Genomic DNA, 17,021 nt, shown 5'->3' with positions numbered 1-17,021 from the left:
TTGAACAGATCTCTGACTATTTTCAAAAAATTCTGAGAGGTACAATTACCAAGGGAGGAGAGGTCAGGATATGTTCCAAGCTGCACCCCCCAAAAGTTTGTTCCAGTTAATAATCAACAAGGTATGAATGAGCCTGCTTTCCCACACCCTTGCCAACACTAGTAATATTATGTTTCCCCTTTAAACTGACAATTTAAATCAGGAACATGGCATCACTGTTCCCAGACTGTTTTATTCACGTCCCTTTGGGCAGCCGTTTCGGTCTCTCTCTTACTCCTATTTCCCTGCTGGGGGTTTTGCTAAAGAAAAAAATGTAGAAATGTCCAGACCTGTGCTACTGCTCTAGAAGGCAGCTGGGCTATGTGAGCAAAGTGCTGATGGTTGCAAATTATTCTCCTAGATTATCTGCAAGGCTGAGCTAGCACACAAAACACCCAGACTTCAAAAATACCACCAGTTACTGACTGCCAAGAGTGGTACACATTTCAACATCTGATATTATATGAGCATATTCGTAATGCATTTTTACCTTTTCTTCTAAAACCTGGTTAAATGCACAAGTTTTGAATTTGCTGCCTAATTTGGATCAAGTTTCCATACATTCTTCCATAGGCCCAAATTTTATTTATTTGTTTATTTTATCTATCTTTTTATCTTTAAAAGGGAGAAAGTGTGAGCGAGCAGAGGAGGGGCGGAGAGAGACTCCCAAGCAGGCTTGGAGTCTGCTGTGGGGCTCAATCCCACGACCCTGAGATCATAACCTGAGCCAAAAGCAAGAACTGGATGCTCATCCAACTGAGACACCCAGGTGCCCCCCGCCCTAGGCCCCAGTTTTAAATGGTATTGGTGAAGTGATTTATGTACCTGTACAACTGCATGCAATATATGGTATTGTACGTACAACCGTGAACATTTTTCTTGGGAGAGAGTCCAAAGCTTTCATCATGTTCTCAAAGGAGCCTAAGAAAAGATTTAGAATCTTGATGTGGAGAAAATGCTCTGGGATTATAAAGCCAACAGCTACGGGGCCAGGAGAAAATGTAAACGAATGCAGCGGACGGGGTATCAGAGGCTAGGGAGAGGCAGGGGCCATGGGATCCTCCAGTGTATTTGCTTCAACTAAACAGAATAGCCATCTTGGTTGGTCCGCGGAGGGACACGGGTCCAGTGTTTCCTGATCTTAATTCTTTTCAGAGGAACCTGGGAATCTGGGTGCTTACATGAAATCTTCCGAATTTTAAATGCTTCTGCTAATTTAAAGTTGAACAGATAAATCATACATGGTCTAAACCACTGGCCTACTGATTTGGCCCCCAGGTTGCAGGGTCTAACAGAGACCAGGTATTTCAAAGCATATTAAATATATACATAAAAATAATGAAATGTTCTTTTCAGGCTTGTAATAAGCCAAGAAGACCAAGACCATTTAAGGACAAAGCTCTCAGGAGATTCTAGTCTGAGTGGAGTTTGGCACTTGGGAAGTTCAATAGCCAAATCTATAGCTTTTCAAGCAACTCGGCTGCTGAGTACAGCAGATCCTGATACCCACACTCCCTTTCCTGAGCCAACGTCCAGAACTCTGCACATATCAGCCCCAGGTCTTTCTAGTGGTAGCAGGGTTTTGGGGGGGGGGTGTGGATTCTAGAAGAGGACATGCCAAGAATCCTAATTGCATGATTATGGAAAACCTTGGTTTTTCAACCTGACCACACTAGCGACCATCAGGCCACATTTTACTTAGTGGCAGAATTACGATAAGCACAAGAAACTACAGAATGCACTGCGAAGCTTACCACATCCAGACCGATGACATTTTTGTAAGCCAAATTACTTTCTACCTCCAGAGGGAAGCTTGCTCTTTAAAGGGACCCTGCAACAGAGTGACCAAGAAGGGAAGAAGCATTTCCAAACCCAACTGGGTCACAAGTTCGGATTTTAAAATACTAGGCTTTCAAAATATGGTGCAAAGCCATCCTTAAACGTTTCCCACAGCGTGTGGCTGTGAGTTTTCAGGGCAGGCATATGGAGCCATGGAAGAGGGGTGAGGAAGGCGGAGAAACTCAAGAGCGCAGGCTCATAGAGGGTGGGGCGGGGCATGGTGGCAGTTGGGAAACATGAGTGAACTACTCAAAACAACATCAAAACTGACACCCACATTTCGCCTGGGGACACTGGCTGACATTTCAGTGACCAAACATGTGGGCGTTTTTTTTTTTTTAAATGTCCTGTGCCCTGGGTAGAATTTTATTTATAATATGTTTGAAAACGGCATCTCCCCCCCCCCCCCACCAAGACACCACACTGATGGCCAAAGGAAGATTTGAGCAGTCGTGGACAGGGCCCTAGGCAGAGCCATGCCACCCTGTGAGTGATGAAATATTTCCACTCAAGCAAATATACACTTTCCAAGTAAGGAGTATATATGTGTGCGTGTGATGCTCAAATGCATTTCAATATTTCCCATAATTAGAAAAGAACAACTTAACAGACAGCTCCTTAAATAATCACAGAGAACCATCAGTTTTCTTAAGGTACCTGTAATCATGCTGGATATAATTAATGGCAAAATGATGAGTTTCAGCATCCTCATTAGGATTTCCCCAGGAAAAGCGAAGTAGAATTTCTCCAGACTAGAGAGCTTGCCATATTCTCGAACCAAGACTCCTATGGTGATCCCTAAGAAAGACAAAGATTGGAAAGGAGAAAAGAAAACCAGCATTGAGTTCTTCTGTATACATCTCTATGGAAAAATATCCCCTCAACCCCCAACCACATTTTATTGGCAAGAGAAACAGTTTAGGTGCTCTTCCACAATTCTGTAAATGTTAGACTTAAAAAACAAATCACATTTTAATGAGTACAAAGTACACATTATTCAGTGAGTTTGTAAAAATATTCTTCACATGAAAGTTTTGGTTTTTATTTCTTTTCTCCTCCAATTATATTACTTATAATGACAAAACATCAAAAAAAAAAAACACTATGAGAAGGAAAAGAAATACATCATCTTTGTCAACCCAATATAACTATTTTGTTTTTACACACTCCCCTTAGTCTTTGTCTACCTTAGGCATCTTACATTTTATTTTTATTTATTTATTTATTTATTTATTTATTTATTTTTAAAGTAATTTCTAGCCCTAGCTTGGGGCTCGAACTCACCACCCTGAGATCAAGACTCATACATTCTTTCAACTCACCAGCCAGCCAGTGCCCCAGGTGTTTCACATTCTATAGTTTACATATCAGTGTTTAATTTTCTCATTTTCTCATAAATACTCTTTCCATGGTGCTCTCTGTTTATGCACCTTTTGTGATTTTAATAGCAACATTAGGTTCCTTTGGTTTGATATATTTACATGTTGTTGAACGACGGTGTGGTCTAATGCTCTCCATTCTGTGTTGGCTATTTCTAGACGATAACGTGTCCAAATTGGCCTGAAGTTACTGAACCTGAGTGCCTTGGAGACTGGGGCTATAGGGAAGTGTCCGAAATCAAGAAATGTTACACAGTGGACCCCTCAACAATGCTGGGGCTCGGGGCACCAATCCTCACACAGTCAAAATCCGCGTATAACTTCTGTCTCCACAAAAACAAAACTACTAATAGCCTGCTGTTCGCTGAGAAGCTTACCCAGAACATAAACAGTCAATCAACGTGCATTTTGTATGTTATACGTACTGTGAGCTGGAATCTTACAATCAACTAAGCTAGAGAAAAGAAAATGTTATTAAGAAAGTCGTAAGGAAAAGACATTACAGTGCCTGACCGCGTTTATTGAAAAAAATATCTTTGTGTGCATGGATTCGCACAGGTTAAACCCATGTTGTTCAAGTTTTGAAAGCTTGCTTGCACAAGACATCCACAGGAATTCTTTCTGGGGCTGGTTTTGATAACGACAAATCAAAAGCTTTTCTTACTTATCCTCTTTCAAATGGTCCCAACATCTAACTGCCTTACTCCTTCTGAGCCCCACACTGATCCTTTGCAACACTGCCCTTTTATATTTTTAAAGATTTTATTTATTTATTAGAGAGAGAGAGAGAGAGCATGAGCAGGGAGAGGGGGAGAGAGAGCATCTCAAGCAGACTGCGCGCTAAGCATGGAGCCCCGTGTGGGGCTCAACCTCACGACCCTGAGATCACTACCCGAGCTGAAACCAAGAGTCAGATGCTTAATCGACTGGACCACCCAGGCACCCTCCCCCTTTTATATTTCTTACGTCTATTTTTAAAAAATTATTTATTTATTTTAACCAATCTCTCCACCCTACCTGGGGCTCAAACTCACAACCCCGAGATCAAGTCACGTACTCTTCAAATGAGCAGCCAGATGCCCCACTACCCCCCATGTTTTTTAAACCAAGACAGAAGATGGGCTGGGATGACTGGCACATCTTTTATCCTTCATCAGCCTCCAAGGAGGACAGGCTAGTGAGAGATAAAACAGTGACAGCAGAAGGACTCAAGGAGGACCTCCCTGGGTCTGCTCCCTTACAGACTCAGTCTGTGAAAACTTACAGTGGCTCGGTCACAGTTACAAATTCTAGGGCAACAGAGAGATGTGTGAATTATAACCAATACTAGAGTTTTCATTTAAATTCAGGTGCACTTCCAATGTCTCTTAATAGGGCCAAATAAAGGAATCTCGTGCATCTGCATAGTGACCTTATCCTTGGTTTAATTTTATTTTCCTACCTGTTCCATCGTTGTCTTGATCTCTTTATTTTAGGCATGCATTTTAAATGTATGTCTGATCAGCCATTTTTAATTATTGGAACAAACATTTCTCAAATTGTAGCTAAACCAAACAAAAAAACAAAAAACAAAAACACCTCAATATCAATCCTGCCTGGTTCATATTTCAAAACCTAGGGTTAGAGATTCTAGAGTGGTTCAGAACGCCAAGGATTCAAAATATTTTAAGTGAATTTAAAAAGCACGTTGTGCTCACTTCCTACTTAGCAAATGCCTGTGTTCAGCTGTCCTATATGGAACATACCTACTTTATGCTGTAAGGATACTCGGTAGTGTTCAGTGTTTTGAAAAACCAAACAAACAGACACACTCTCTCATACTCCTTAGGTTGCCTCAAGTAAATTTTTGGCTTGTATGTCAAAGAAAGCTCTGTGTGCAGAAAGAAAGAAGATGTGTCTGTGCTCAAAAACCCACCACAAAAGCACTCTGTTGAGTAGCAAAAAAACCCCCGAGGGGCTCCAATTTTAGGGTTTATATTACTGGCAATTAGCTGTGCCTCTAATCATCTCCACCCCAAATACATGCAGGGAAATTACAAAGAAGCGTACTTGCTGTTTTTCAACCCTGATCCAGATAATGGGTTTTTACGGGAGAGATAAAAGTCAGCACAAGGAGCATTTTCAAAGCTTTCAGAAGTGACAGCGCCTGGTTACTCTATTTGGTAATAGGTTACTCTATTTGGTAATGAAAACCTTCTATCAGCGTGTTCCTGAGGTTGAGCATCACAAATTGTAATTTCTTCTTTTCCCCATTCCTTTTTCCTTTTCATCCCTCTCTCTCTCCTTTCCTTCCTTCCTTTTTACTCCTGAAAAGGAGAAAAATATAAATACCAACCAAGAGCTGGAAAGGCAGTTGAAAGGCTTACCCTGGGCCAGAGATGTCATCCCGGAACCCTCAAGGGTTAAGAAGTGGCTGGCGAAGAACTTCGGCCAGGAGTTACACATTGTAAATATGTGGGTTTTATCCTGGTCTCAAAGCAGTTTGGAAAAATTGGATGCCTGCTAAGAAAAGTCAATGGAAGATTTTCCGAGTCCCATGATGAAGTCGGGATTTCCCTGAGCACACAATCCTTCTCTACCCTTTTCCAGGGCCAGATCTTGGACTGAGTTTAAGAGCAGGGAGCGGTGTTCAAAGTCAAAGGCTGCTGGGGAACACAAGTCAGGCTGGAGGTACACAGGTCAGACCCCCCTGGCAGGATCACTCCCAGAACTAGAACCTTTCTGAATGGCGTAGCTCTCCAGGGCCAACGAGGAAGCCCAAAGGCAGAATTGCTATGTAGACCTCTGTGGCCCCATCAGTTACCAGCAATTCACTCTTGGGCGGCTTTCTCTCATGCAAGCAGGAAGAGCCCAAGCCGGTACAAAGGCAGCTTGGGAAGAGCTCAGTGTTAGAACCAACAGCTTGAGTTCTGGCTCTGCCATTTACAAGGTTTGTCAACTTGGGCTGTAATTTTAACCTCTCCCATCATCGAGGGGTGGGACTGAAGGTATGGGGCAAAAGGCTTGGATGAAATGCCCTCAAGGTCCATTCTAACGCCCAAGGTGATATCTCTGAGCCTTGGTGTCCCCAGCTTTAAAATGGGCTCCTGTAGGGGGCGCCTGCGTGGCTCAGTCGGTTAAGCGTCTGCCTTCGGCTCAGGTCATTATCAGGGTCCTGGGATTGAGTCCTGCATTGGACTCCCTGCTCGGTGGGGAGCCTGCTCCCCCCTCTGCCATTGCTCCTGCGTGTGCTCTCTCTCTCTCAAATAAATAAATAAAATCTTGGAAAAACAAAATAAAATGGGCTCATAGGATCAGTTCATTGGCTCCTAGAGAGCTGGCTGGGCCTCTCCCACTCTTCATGGTTAAGTGTATCAGTGAAACAGGGAAGGAAGACACTAGGGAGGAAAACAATTAAGACCTGGGCTGGAGATTTCTTCAAGTTCATGTTGTCTCAAACAACTGCTGGTCCAGTAGCCCTATCATGGAAGAAATGGGTGATTTTTTTCTTTTTTAACTCTAAGCTCATAAAAAATTATTGTTCAAGAAATAATTCTAGAGTGGCGCCCGGCTTGCTCAGCCAGGGGTGTGTGTGATTCTTGATCTTGCGGTTGTGAGTTCAAGACCCACAACAGGTGTAGAGATTACTTAAACATAAAAATCTTAAAAAGAGAGAGAGAGAGAGAGAGAGAGAGGGAGAGAGAATTCTAGAAATCCAGATGAAAGAAAAAGTCATGTAAAGTAATTTATACCGACCTCTCCTTCCCTCCCCTCCATTTTTCGGGTTCTAGTCAGCCTTTGTTCTTATGTACATGTTTTTTTATAGCTATAAAAACTAATCTGGAGATGGTAGCTGAATTGCATTTGAGAAAGCAGATTTATAAAAACAGCACTGTTCCTGTTTTAGGGTATTTTCAGGAAAGAGATTAAAATCTGTGGGTTTTTTTTTTTTTTTTAATCAAAACCCCAGAATGGTTCTCTGATACACAGACTGATTTTGGCTTGATTGAATAAGAACTATTGGCAAGGGAAAAAATATTTTTAATTACCCCAGAACTAGTGATCTAATCATGCCATCTTGCTGGGTACTATATTAGGAGAATTAGCAATATGCCTCCTTGCCCTTTGGGAGCTCAACTAAGATGAACATTGATAAGCAGAAAATAAAAAGCGTAGAATGAATAGTTATTAACAAATGACCATGTGTGTACACTGCATAGATTCTAGCGTGTCCTTCCTCTGAAACAGATTTGTTCCCATCTCTCGTGTTCTCCCACCAGTGAGAGCTCTTTACGTGCACTTTGGCTCCAAACAGATGCCTCTGTAAAGCTTTATTTTTAAACCCTTAAAAAATGTACTTACGGCACAGGCAGTATTATCACAGTTCTACTGGAAATAACAAGCTCAAAAATTCACTCCCAACTTCACCAACTCAAATATATGTGAAGAGAAATTGTTTTCACTTTTTTCATACACTATTGCGACTAATCATGATTTAAATAAAAAATTGAAAAAAATAACATAATGGTTAACAATTATCGAGTACCGACTTTATGTCAGAGTCTGTGCTAAGCATTTCAAAAGAATTATCTCTTGTATATTATCTCTTGTATTTTTAGTTCAATCATCCAACATACAGCGCATTATTAGTTTTTGATATAACGTTCAGTGACTCATTAGTTGTGCGTAACACCCAGTGCTCATCACATCACGGGTCCTCCTTAATGCTCATCCCCCAGTTACGCCATCTCCGCACTCACCTCCCTTTCTGGAACCCTCAGTGTGTTTCCCGGGGTCCAGAGTTATCTCTTGTAATTTTTTTCTTAAGATTTTATTTATTTATTTGACAGAGAGACACAGAGAGAGGGAACACATGCAGGGGGAGTGGGAGAGGGAGAAGCAGGCTTCCTGCAGAGCAGGGAGCCTGATGCAGGGCTCGATCCCAGGATCCTGGGATCACGACCTGAGCTGAAGGCAGACACTTAACCGCTGAGCCACCCAGTCACCCTCTCTTGTAATTTTTTAATGGCTGTATAATTATAGGGCTTGGGGCAGTTTTTCATGGAGATAAAATTCACATAAAATTTATCATTTTTAAAATGCACAACTCAGGGGTTTTTAGGACCTACCCAATGTTATGCAACCATCACCACTATCTAATTCCAGAGTATTTCCATCACCAATGAAGAAACCCATATTCATTAGCAGCCACTCCCCAATCCTCCCTTGGCCCAGGCCCTGGCAACCACGAATTTGCTTTCTTTTGATCTGTTGATTCTGGACATTTCATATAAACGGAGTCTTATAACATGAGGCTGTGATGATCAGTTAATCTTCTGTGTCAACCTGGCTAGGCTACAGTACCAGTTAGTCAATAACACACGGATCCAGCTGCGGGGGAGGGTATTCTGTAGATGTGACTAACGTCTCCCATTAGTTCACTTTAACTAAAGGAGACGACCCTTGAGCATCTCAGTGGTTTCATCCCATCAGCTGAAGGCCGAGGAGCAAAAACCAAGGTTTCATGCAGAAGAAGGAATTCTGCCTCAAGACGCCAGCTCCAATGCCCTACCCAAGTTGCCTGCATTTCCTCATGCTAAGCATCTTCATCTTTTTTAAGACACTAATAACACTACTTTGGATGGACATGTTTCTTGACCACCACCCTGCTGTTAAGCATTTTTTTTGTCAAAAAATTGTCAAAAAATGACAATTTTTTGAATGTTACACACTTCCTCACAACCAAACGGGGCAAGCATAAAATCTGATACAAAGGCTTGAGTTTATTGTGCATTTTCAGGTTCAAGGGAAGAAAGTAACTTAAATGCAAAAAACAAGTGCATGTTCATGAAAATCCAACTATATGCCAAGTCCTGTATTGAATGTTAGAGAATCTTAGGGGGAGGAGTTGAAAAAAGAAAACAATTCTGTTATTACTGCAATAATAAATATTTTTCTTCATGGATGGATCTGTCCCCTGGTTGTCCACACTGTTTTGTCTATATTGATGACTGCTGACACTGAAATCACTCCCTCTTTGTCTGCTACCTACAATTAAGAATTCAGTCTGGCTCGGGAAAGAAGTTGTTTTGATGATCATCTAACAGGTTTCTGTATATGTCCCTAGCCATTAAAATGTATCAAGTCACCTAAAGCAATCTACACATTTAATGCAATCCCTATCAAAATACCATCAATTTTTTTTCAAAGAAATGGACAAATAATCCTAAAATTTATATGGAACCAGAAAAGACCCCAAATAGCCAGAGGAATGTTGAAAAAACTAAAGTTGGCGGCATCACAATTCCAGACTTCAAGCTCTATTTCAAAGCTGTCGTCATCAAGACAGTGTAGTACTGGTACAAAAACAGACACGTAGATCAAGGGAAAAGAATAGACAGCCCAGAAATGGACCCTCAACTCTATGGTCAACTAATCTTTCACAAAGCAGGAAAGAATGTCCAATGGAAAAAAGACAGCCTCTTCAACAAATGGTGCTGGGAAAATTGAACAGCTGCATGTAGGAAAATGAAACTGGACCATTTCCTTACACCACACACAAAAACAGACTCAAAATGGATGAAAGACCTAAATGTAAGATAAGAATCCATTAAAATCCTTGAGGAGAACACAGGCAGCAATCTCTTTTGACCTCAGCCACAGCAACTTCTTCCTAGAAACATCGCCAAAGCCAAGGGAAGCAAGGGCAAAACTGAACTATTGGGACTTCATTAAGACCAAAACCTTTTGCACAGCAAAGGAAACAGTCAACAAAACCAAAAGACAAGTCACAGAATGGGAGAGGATACTCACAAACAACATATCAGAAAAAGAGCTAGTATCCAAAATCTATAAAGAATTCATCAACTCAACACCCAAAGAACAAATAATCTAATCAAGAAATGGGCAGAGGACATGAACAGACATTTCTACAAAAAAGACAACCAGATGGCCAACAGACACATGAAAAAGTGCTCCATGTCACTCGACATCAGGGAAATACAAATCAAAACCACAGTGAGATACCACCTCACACCAGTCAGAATGGCTAAAATTAACAAGTCAGGAAATGACAGATGCTGGCGAGGATGCAGAGAAAGGGGAACCCTCCTACACTGTTGGTGGGAATGCAAGCTGGTGCAGCCACTCTGGAAAACAGTACAGAGGTTCCTCAAAAAGTTGAAAATAGAGCTATCCTACTGGGTATTTACCCTAAAGATACAAATGTAGTGGTCCAAAGGGGCACATGCACCCAAATGTTTATAGCAGCAATGTCCACAATAGCCAAACTATGGAAAGAACCTAGATGTCCATCAACAGATGAGTGGATCAAGAAATGTGGTATATATACACAATGGAATACCATGCAGCCATCAAAAGAAATGGAATCTTGCCATTTGCAACGACGTGGATGGAACTAGAGGGTATTATGCTGAGCGAAATAAGTCAGTCAGAAAAAGACAATTATCATATGATCTCCATGATATGAGAAACTTGAGAGGCAGAGTGGCGGGTTGTGGTGGGTAGGGAGGGAAGAACGAAACAAGGTGGGACAAAGGAGGGAGACAAACCGTAAGAGACTCTTCATCTCAGGAAACAAACTGAGGGTTGCTGGGGGTAACAGGGAGGGAGAAGGTGGTGGGGTTACGGACACTGGGGAGGGCATGTGCTGTGGTGAGTGCTGTGAAGTGTGTAAACCTGATGATTCACAGACCTGTACACCTGAAGTAAATATCATATTATACGTTAATATGTAAAAACAAGGGAAAAAAGCCTCATGTGATTTGCATGTGCCTGAAAACCTGACTTGTACAATACCAGTCTGGATACAGTCTTTTGTGACTTGCTTTTTCCTTCTGATATTTTTTCACGATGTGTTATTCATGTTACAAATGTCACGAGGCTTATTCATGTTAATACGGGTAGATCCAGTCTAAGTGCTGTTCAGTTTTCCATTCCACACTCCCTGCTTTGTTTTTGCTTTCTGTATCATTCAGTTCTGCTCTGACTGAATGATCAATTGTTCCCTCTATTTTTTTCTAGGTTTGCCCTTCTCTTACTCTAACTTTGGGAGCTGACTGCTTAGTGCACCAGTCTGTTTCCACGTAGGCATGTAAGGGTATACACTTCCTTCCAAATTCAGTGTTTGTGTTCCCCAGGTTATTACATAGTATTTTTACTGTTGTTTAGTTCTAACTACAATTTCCAATTGCTATGGTGATTTCTTCTTCGAACTATAAATTCGCTAAACCTATGCTTGTAAGTATCCAGATACATGAGGACTTGGAAGCTTATAATATTCCTTCCTCTTATCTCTGTGATGCATCCTCACTGATTTTCTCGAACCTGCATCGGGTGACCCATCGTTCCTTCAGTTGCTCTTACTGGGTGTTTCATCCATTCCCTGAGTTTAAAAAGTTCCATCGTCTTTAAGTGTCATCTCTGGAAGTTACTGTCTACTTTCCAGAGGATCCTTCGATTTCCTAGTTTCTATTCATCGGTCTCTCTTTAATCACTTTTCTAAAAGATTTATTTATTTATTTTAGAGACAGAGAGTGCCCATGTGTGGGGGCGGGCAGAGGGAGAGAGGATATCAAGCCCACCCCACACTGAGCACAGACACGGGGCTCGATTGAACGACCCTGAGATCATAACCTGAGCTGAAACCAAAAGTCCGATGCTTAACCAACTGCACCACCCAGGCGACCCACTCTTAACTAATTTTAAACACCCTTCATGTTCTTACAGGTTGTGGTATCATTTCCAATTTTTGGAATATGCATTCTTTTGCTTGTAGTGTATATGTTAACTTTTGTCATTTCCTTGTGTGGTTTGTAATTTGTGACTGTAGATTTCTCTTTTGGTTTCCTACTCTGAGAGAGTAGGAAACCCGTTTCTCTTCAGGATTTAGGAATTTCGAGGTTACCAGGACTGTCTTCCTATTAGTTTTTCAGTGGAAAAACGAATGTGGTTACAGTCGCATGTGTAACCAAATGAGCCAGCCAGGTTCTTCCCCTCACCGAGACAAGTTTTTATTTAAATTCAAGTTAGTTAATATAGAGTGTAGTAAGTTTCAGGAGTAGAGTTTAGTGATCCATCATACATATAACACCCTACGGTCATCACAACAAGTGTCCTCCTTAAAATGCTATCCCCATCCAGCCCACCCCCACCCACCTCCCCTCCAGCAACCCTCAGCTTGTTCTACATAGTGGGAGTCAGCATTCTGTGGTGGTGTAAATTTAGATCACATACCCACAGTTAAGTCCCCATTTTAATTTTTCATAGGTGCCCCTCTAACCTGTTACTTGCAGCCATGGGCAGACGGCATGCTTTCTTGACGTTTTCCTGAGTCACTGGGTAGAATTCTTCTGGTATTCTTTTCAAGGATAGGGCCAAATTTTGAGAGTCCACGCTTTATACAGAGGTCTGATTCTAGCTTCTTCACTCACACAGTCCAAACTCACGTTTCTTCCCCGTATGGGCAGTAAAACCTCTGTCTCCTATCATGAAGGCCTATATAATTGGGTTTAGACCTTAGCGGCACAGTTTTTTTTCTTTTTACACTTCTGATTTTTTAAAAAAACATTTATTTATTTATTTGACAGAGATCACAAGTAGGCAGAGAGGCAGGCGAGGGAGAGGGGGCAGTGGAAAGTAGGCTCCCCGCTGAGCAGAGAGCCCGATACGGGGTGATCCCAGGACCCTAGGATCATGACCTGAGCCGAAGGCAGAGGCCCTAACCCACTGAGCCACCCAGGCGCCCCTATACTTCTGATTTTGAGTTCCCTTTTTATTTCTGGCACATGAGGACCTACATTCCTTCCTCCCTCCCTTCCTTTTTAGACTTTATTTGTAAGTAATCTCTACACCCAATATGGGGCTTGATCTCAAAACCCCAAGATCAAGAGTCACATGTGTGGGGCACCGGGGTGGCTCCGTCGGCTAAGCATCTGCCTTCAGCTCAGGTAATAATCCTAGGGTCTTGGGATCGAGTCCTGCATTGGGCTCCTTGCTCAGTGGGGAGTCTGCTCCTCCTTTTGCCTGTGCTCTCTTTCTCTCTCTCAAATAAAATTAGAAAAAAAAAAAAAAAAAGAGTCATATGTGTAACCAAATGAGCCAGCCAGGTGCCCCAGGATTTTCCTTTATTTTGGCCTGGGCTTTATTTTGGGTCTGGGTTTGGCTATTTGGAGAGGGGTGCTATCTTTCCGTGTCTGAGACGGAAGGGGCCAGTCCACACAAACCCAACCTTCATACTACCAAATGTTACAACATCTCCAACTGCTTACTTCCTTTCTTTCCAAGATGTCCTCTTTAAGATGGATAAGGGAGACTGTGAAGATTAAAGTTGGGACTTCCACATATACAGGAAAGATCTTGCTATAGTAAAACGTCCATTGCTGTTCCAAGGACTCCCATGAAACCTTGTGGGATCAATTAAGCCAACAATCATTTACAGGCCACCTAATTCCCGCAGTCCATTGCCCAGTAGGGAAATAGAGATGAGAGTAGTGCATACTCAAGGGGCCTTTCATCTAGGTGATGAAATGTGGCCTATTAAATCATGTGGGACATCTTGAGGGAAGAAACTAATCCATCAGGTCTTTGGGAGGTAAGCTCTAGAGTCTGATGATCGGTGTTCAAACACTGGCCTCACCATTTCATTAGCTGTGTACTCTTGGGCAAAGCATTTATCTTGCTGCCTAGGCCTCCATTTTCTCATGGGTAACAACAGGCATAATCAAATATCAATCTCAGAGACCACTTGTAGACTTAAAAATGAAATTAGATAGGAAACGCTCAGAATAAACAGTAGCTGCCTCTCATAGTAAGTACTCAAGCAATGTGGGTTATTACTATAGGCTCTATTCTCTTCACAGGTTTTCTTGTGAGATCCTTGACATAATTAGGCTCTCACAGGTAAGTCATGGTCACTGAGCTCAAAAGCAGTGTAGTCAGAGAGATTGGGGGAAGAAATTCATGTAAAATATTTGCATTGTGATAAATCTACAAACTGATTCCCTTGGTTTACTTTATTTATTTTGGTAGAAAAATATTTCGTTTTACTCTATAAGTGAAAAAGATTTCAGGGTTAAAGCAACGAGACCCAAATGGACACCCATAAGACCCTCCAGCTGTAAATAATGATTGTTCATCTTCACACCACTTGATATCCCTGAAACGAAACTCTCAGGATCTTGGCACCAGGGAAAAAAAAAAAGCATTTTAAAAAAAAAGATTTTATTTATTTATTTGACAGGCAGAAATCACAAGTAGGCAGACAGGCAGGCAGAGGGAGAAGCAGGCTCCCTGCTGAGTAGAGAGCCTGACTCGGGGCTTGATCCCAGGACCCTGAGATCATGACCAGAGCCAAAGGTAGAGGCTTACCCTACTGGGCCACCCAGGTGCCCAAGAAAAAATTCTTTTTTAATTCTTTTTTGATGTCTTCAGAAATAATTTTCATTCATAATTAAATTCTGCAGATATTTATTTGCCCAAGAGATATTAGGTGCCGTGGGGAGAAATAAAGATATAAAAATGGACAGTCTAAGACCCCTTCCTTCAAGGGGCTCCCCATCTAATGAGGGCCCGTCAGGGAGGCAGCCTTCCCTCCCTGGGAAGACAGGGAGGTGGAGAAGGCTGAGAAGACCCAAGACTGAATACAAATAGATATTACTTCTGCATTTCTATGGAATTATTTCTAAGCCCGAGAGCACCTCTGGGAAATGCCAGTTGGTTTCACCCTCCAGTGACAAAGAGAGCCTGTAGCCAGCACTGGGACAGCACCAACATCACATCAGGCTAAGCCCGTGGAAGCTACGAGAAGAAAGAAGAGAAACTGTGCTAGGTGTGCAGTGAGAGGGAGACCGACACGAACACAGGCTTCCCAAATTTGATGCAAATATCATTCACCTGGGGATTTGGGGTTATTTGGTTGTTGTTTTGGTTGTTGCTATGGTTATTTATTTATTTATTTTTTAAGTAGGCTCCTCACTCAGCATGGAACCCAACGTGGGGTTTGAACTCACGGCCCTGAGATCAAGACCTGAGTTGAGATCGAGAGCTGGACTCCTTAACCAACAGAGCCACCCAGCCACCCCACCTGGGGGTTTTGTTAAAAGGCAGATTCAGGGGGCGCCTGGGTGGCTCAGTGGGTTAAGCCTCTACCTTCGGCTCAGGTCATGATCCCAGGGTCCTGGGATCGAGTCCCGCATGGGGCTCTCTGCTCAGCAGGGAGCCTGCTTCTCCTCATCTCTCTCTCTGTCTGTCTCTCTGCCTATTTGTGATCTCTCTCTCTGTCAAATAAATAAATAAAAAATCTTAAAAAAAAAAAAAAAAGGCAGATTCAGTCAGTGAGATCATGTTTTGAGTTAGCAAAGAGATAAATGAGCCTGGAAGGGGCACCCCAAGACCTTGCCCGTCACGGTGAACCCACCTCGTGACAGCAGAAAGGCTGCGGCCAGCCCCAAGCCCCAACACAGCCAGGAATGGGCACAGTCAGTGTGCGAGCAAGTGGAGCTGCTCCCTTCACAGACACCCCACAGACACAGCCGTCCTCGCTCACTCGTAGTCTGTCATTCAGAGCCACCTTCTTCACCTGCCCGCCCCCCACCATTCTGCCTCAGTTCTGGGGTGATAACGGCTTCTATAAGGTGTGCAGTGATCAAGTCCCAGTGGAGCCTGGATGAGAAAGAACAGGTCCTCCCCCAGCCATCATGAAGCTTCCAACCGAGCTGCCTCGAACGGACAAACTCATTTTGACCAGAAGAAATGCGCTGGAATGCTGGGTGACTGAGGGGCAGGGGCAGCTCACTTGCCCCCAGAACTTCTTTCTAAGAGCAAAAGACAAAAACCTAACTTTGAAGCAAAAACACAGTTTCCATCTCACCATGGATAAAAATGCCATAAACCCTCAAGCTTCTGCCACCACACGTACGTTAGCCCTCACGGCTTCTACCACGGAAGGAGATGGGGACCATGGCTTTCTCCAAGACTCACGCACGACCTCACTATCAAAACCCTGGGCCCACAGAATGCTTCATTTTCACCCTAAATCACACTTTTGAATATAAGTTCTGGAGATCTTCCAGACACCAGTAATTAAATATGAGGTAGGGTCTGGTAAAAACCACAATGGCAGAAAAATACAAATCTCTAAAAGTTTTGCTTTGCAACCGACTCAGGAAAGGTAGATATACAAATCATATATCTGAAAAGGATCTAGTACCCAGAATATATACACAAACTCTTACAACTCAACCATTAAAAACTGGGCAAAGGAACTGAAGAGATGTTTCTCCAAACAAGATACACAGACGAGTGATAATCACACAGAAGGATGTTCAGTATCATTTGTCATCATGCAAACATGAAGCAGAAATCACCATGAGGCATCACTCACACTCCTCAGGGTGGTTCTTCAAAGAGCAAACAAATAAAACTGAAAATGATAGGCTGGTGAAGATGTGGAGAAACTGGAGTGCTCCTGCGTTGCTGGTGGGCCTGTTCAAACAGTGTGACCCCCTGGAAAACTCTAGCTCCTCAAGCAGTCAGACGCAGTTACCCCGTGACCAAATAATTCTGTTCTGAAGCATATACTCAAGTAAATTATAAACATGCCTTCATAGGAAAGCTTGTACCCACATGTTCATAGCATTTATAATAGCCAAAAAGTGAAAATAATACATTTCTATCCACTTGTTACTGGGTAGAGAAACTGTGGTATATCCATATAACGGATTCAATTCAGCCATGGAAAGGAACAAGGCACAGACATGCAGCAGA

General features: G+C 42.5%; 1 protein-coding gene across 1 annotated transcript in view; it reads right to left on the bottom strand.

Annotated features, from left to right (window-relative positions):
- The window catches only part of SLC1A1 (solute carrier family 1 member 1), a 76,463-nt gene that overhangs the window by 33,367 nt on the left and 26,075 nt on the right, over window positions 1–17,021 (bottom strand). The window contains exon 2 of the mRNA XM_059141780.1: window positions 2,536–2,676. Within this exon, the coding sequence (XP_058997763.1) occupies window positions 2,536–2,676 (141 nt within the window). The remainder of the gene's footprint in view (window positions 1–2,535; window positions 2,677–17,021) is intronic.

The sequence above is a fragment of the Mustela lutreola genome, chromosome 12 (genome assembly GCF_030435805.1).
Source record: "Mustela lutreola isolate mMusLut2 chromosome 12, mMusLut2.pri, whole genome shotgun sequence".
NCBI classification, from domain to species: Eukaryota; Metazoa; Chordata; class Mammalia; order Carnivora; family Mustelidae; genus Mustela; species Mustela lutreola.
Note: the sequence above shows the minus strand (reverse complement) of the source record. Positions and strands in the feature narration are given on the sequence as shown.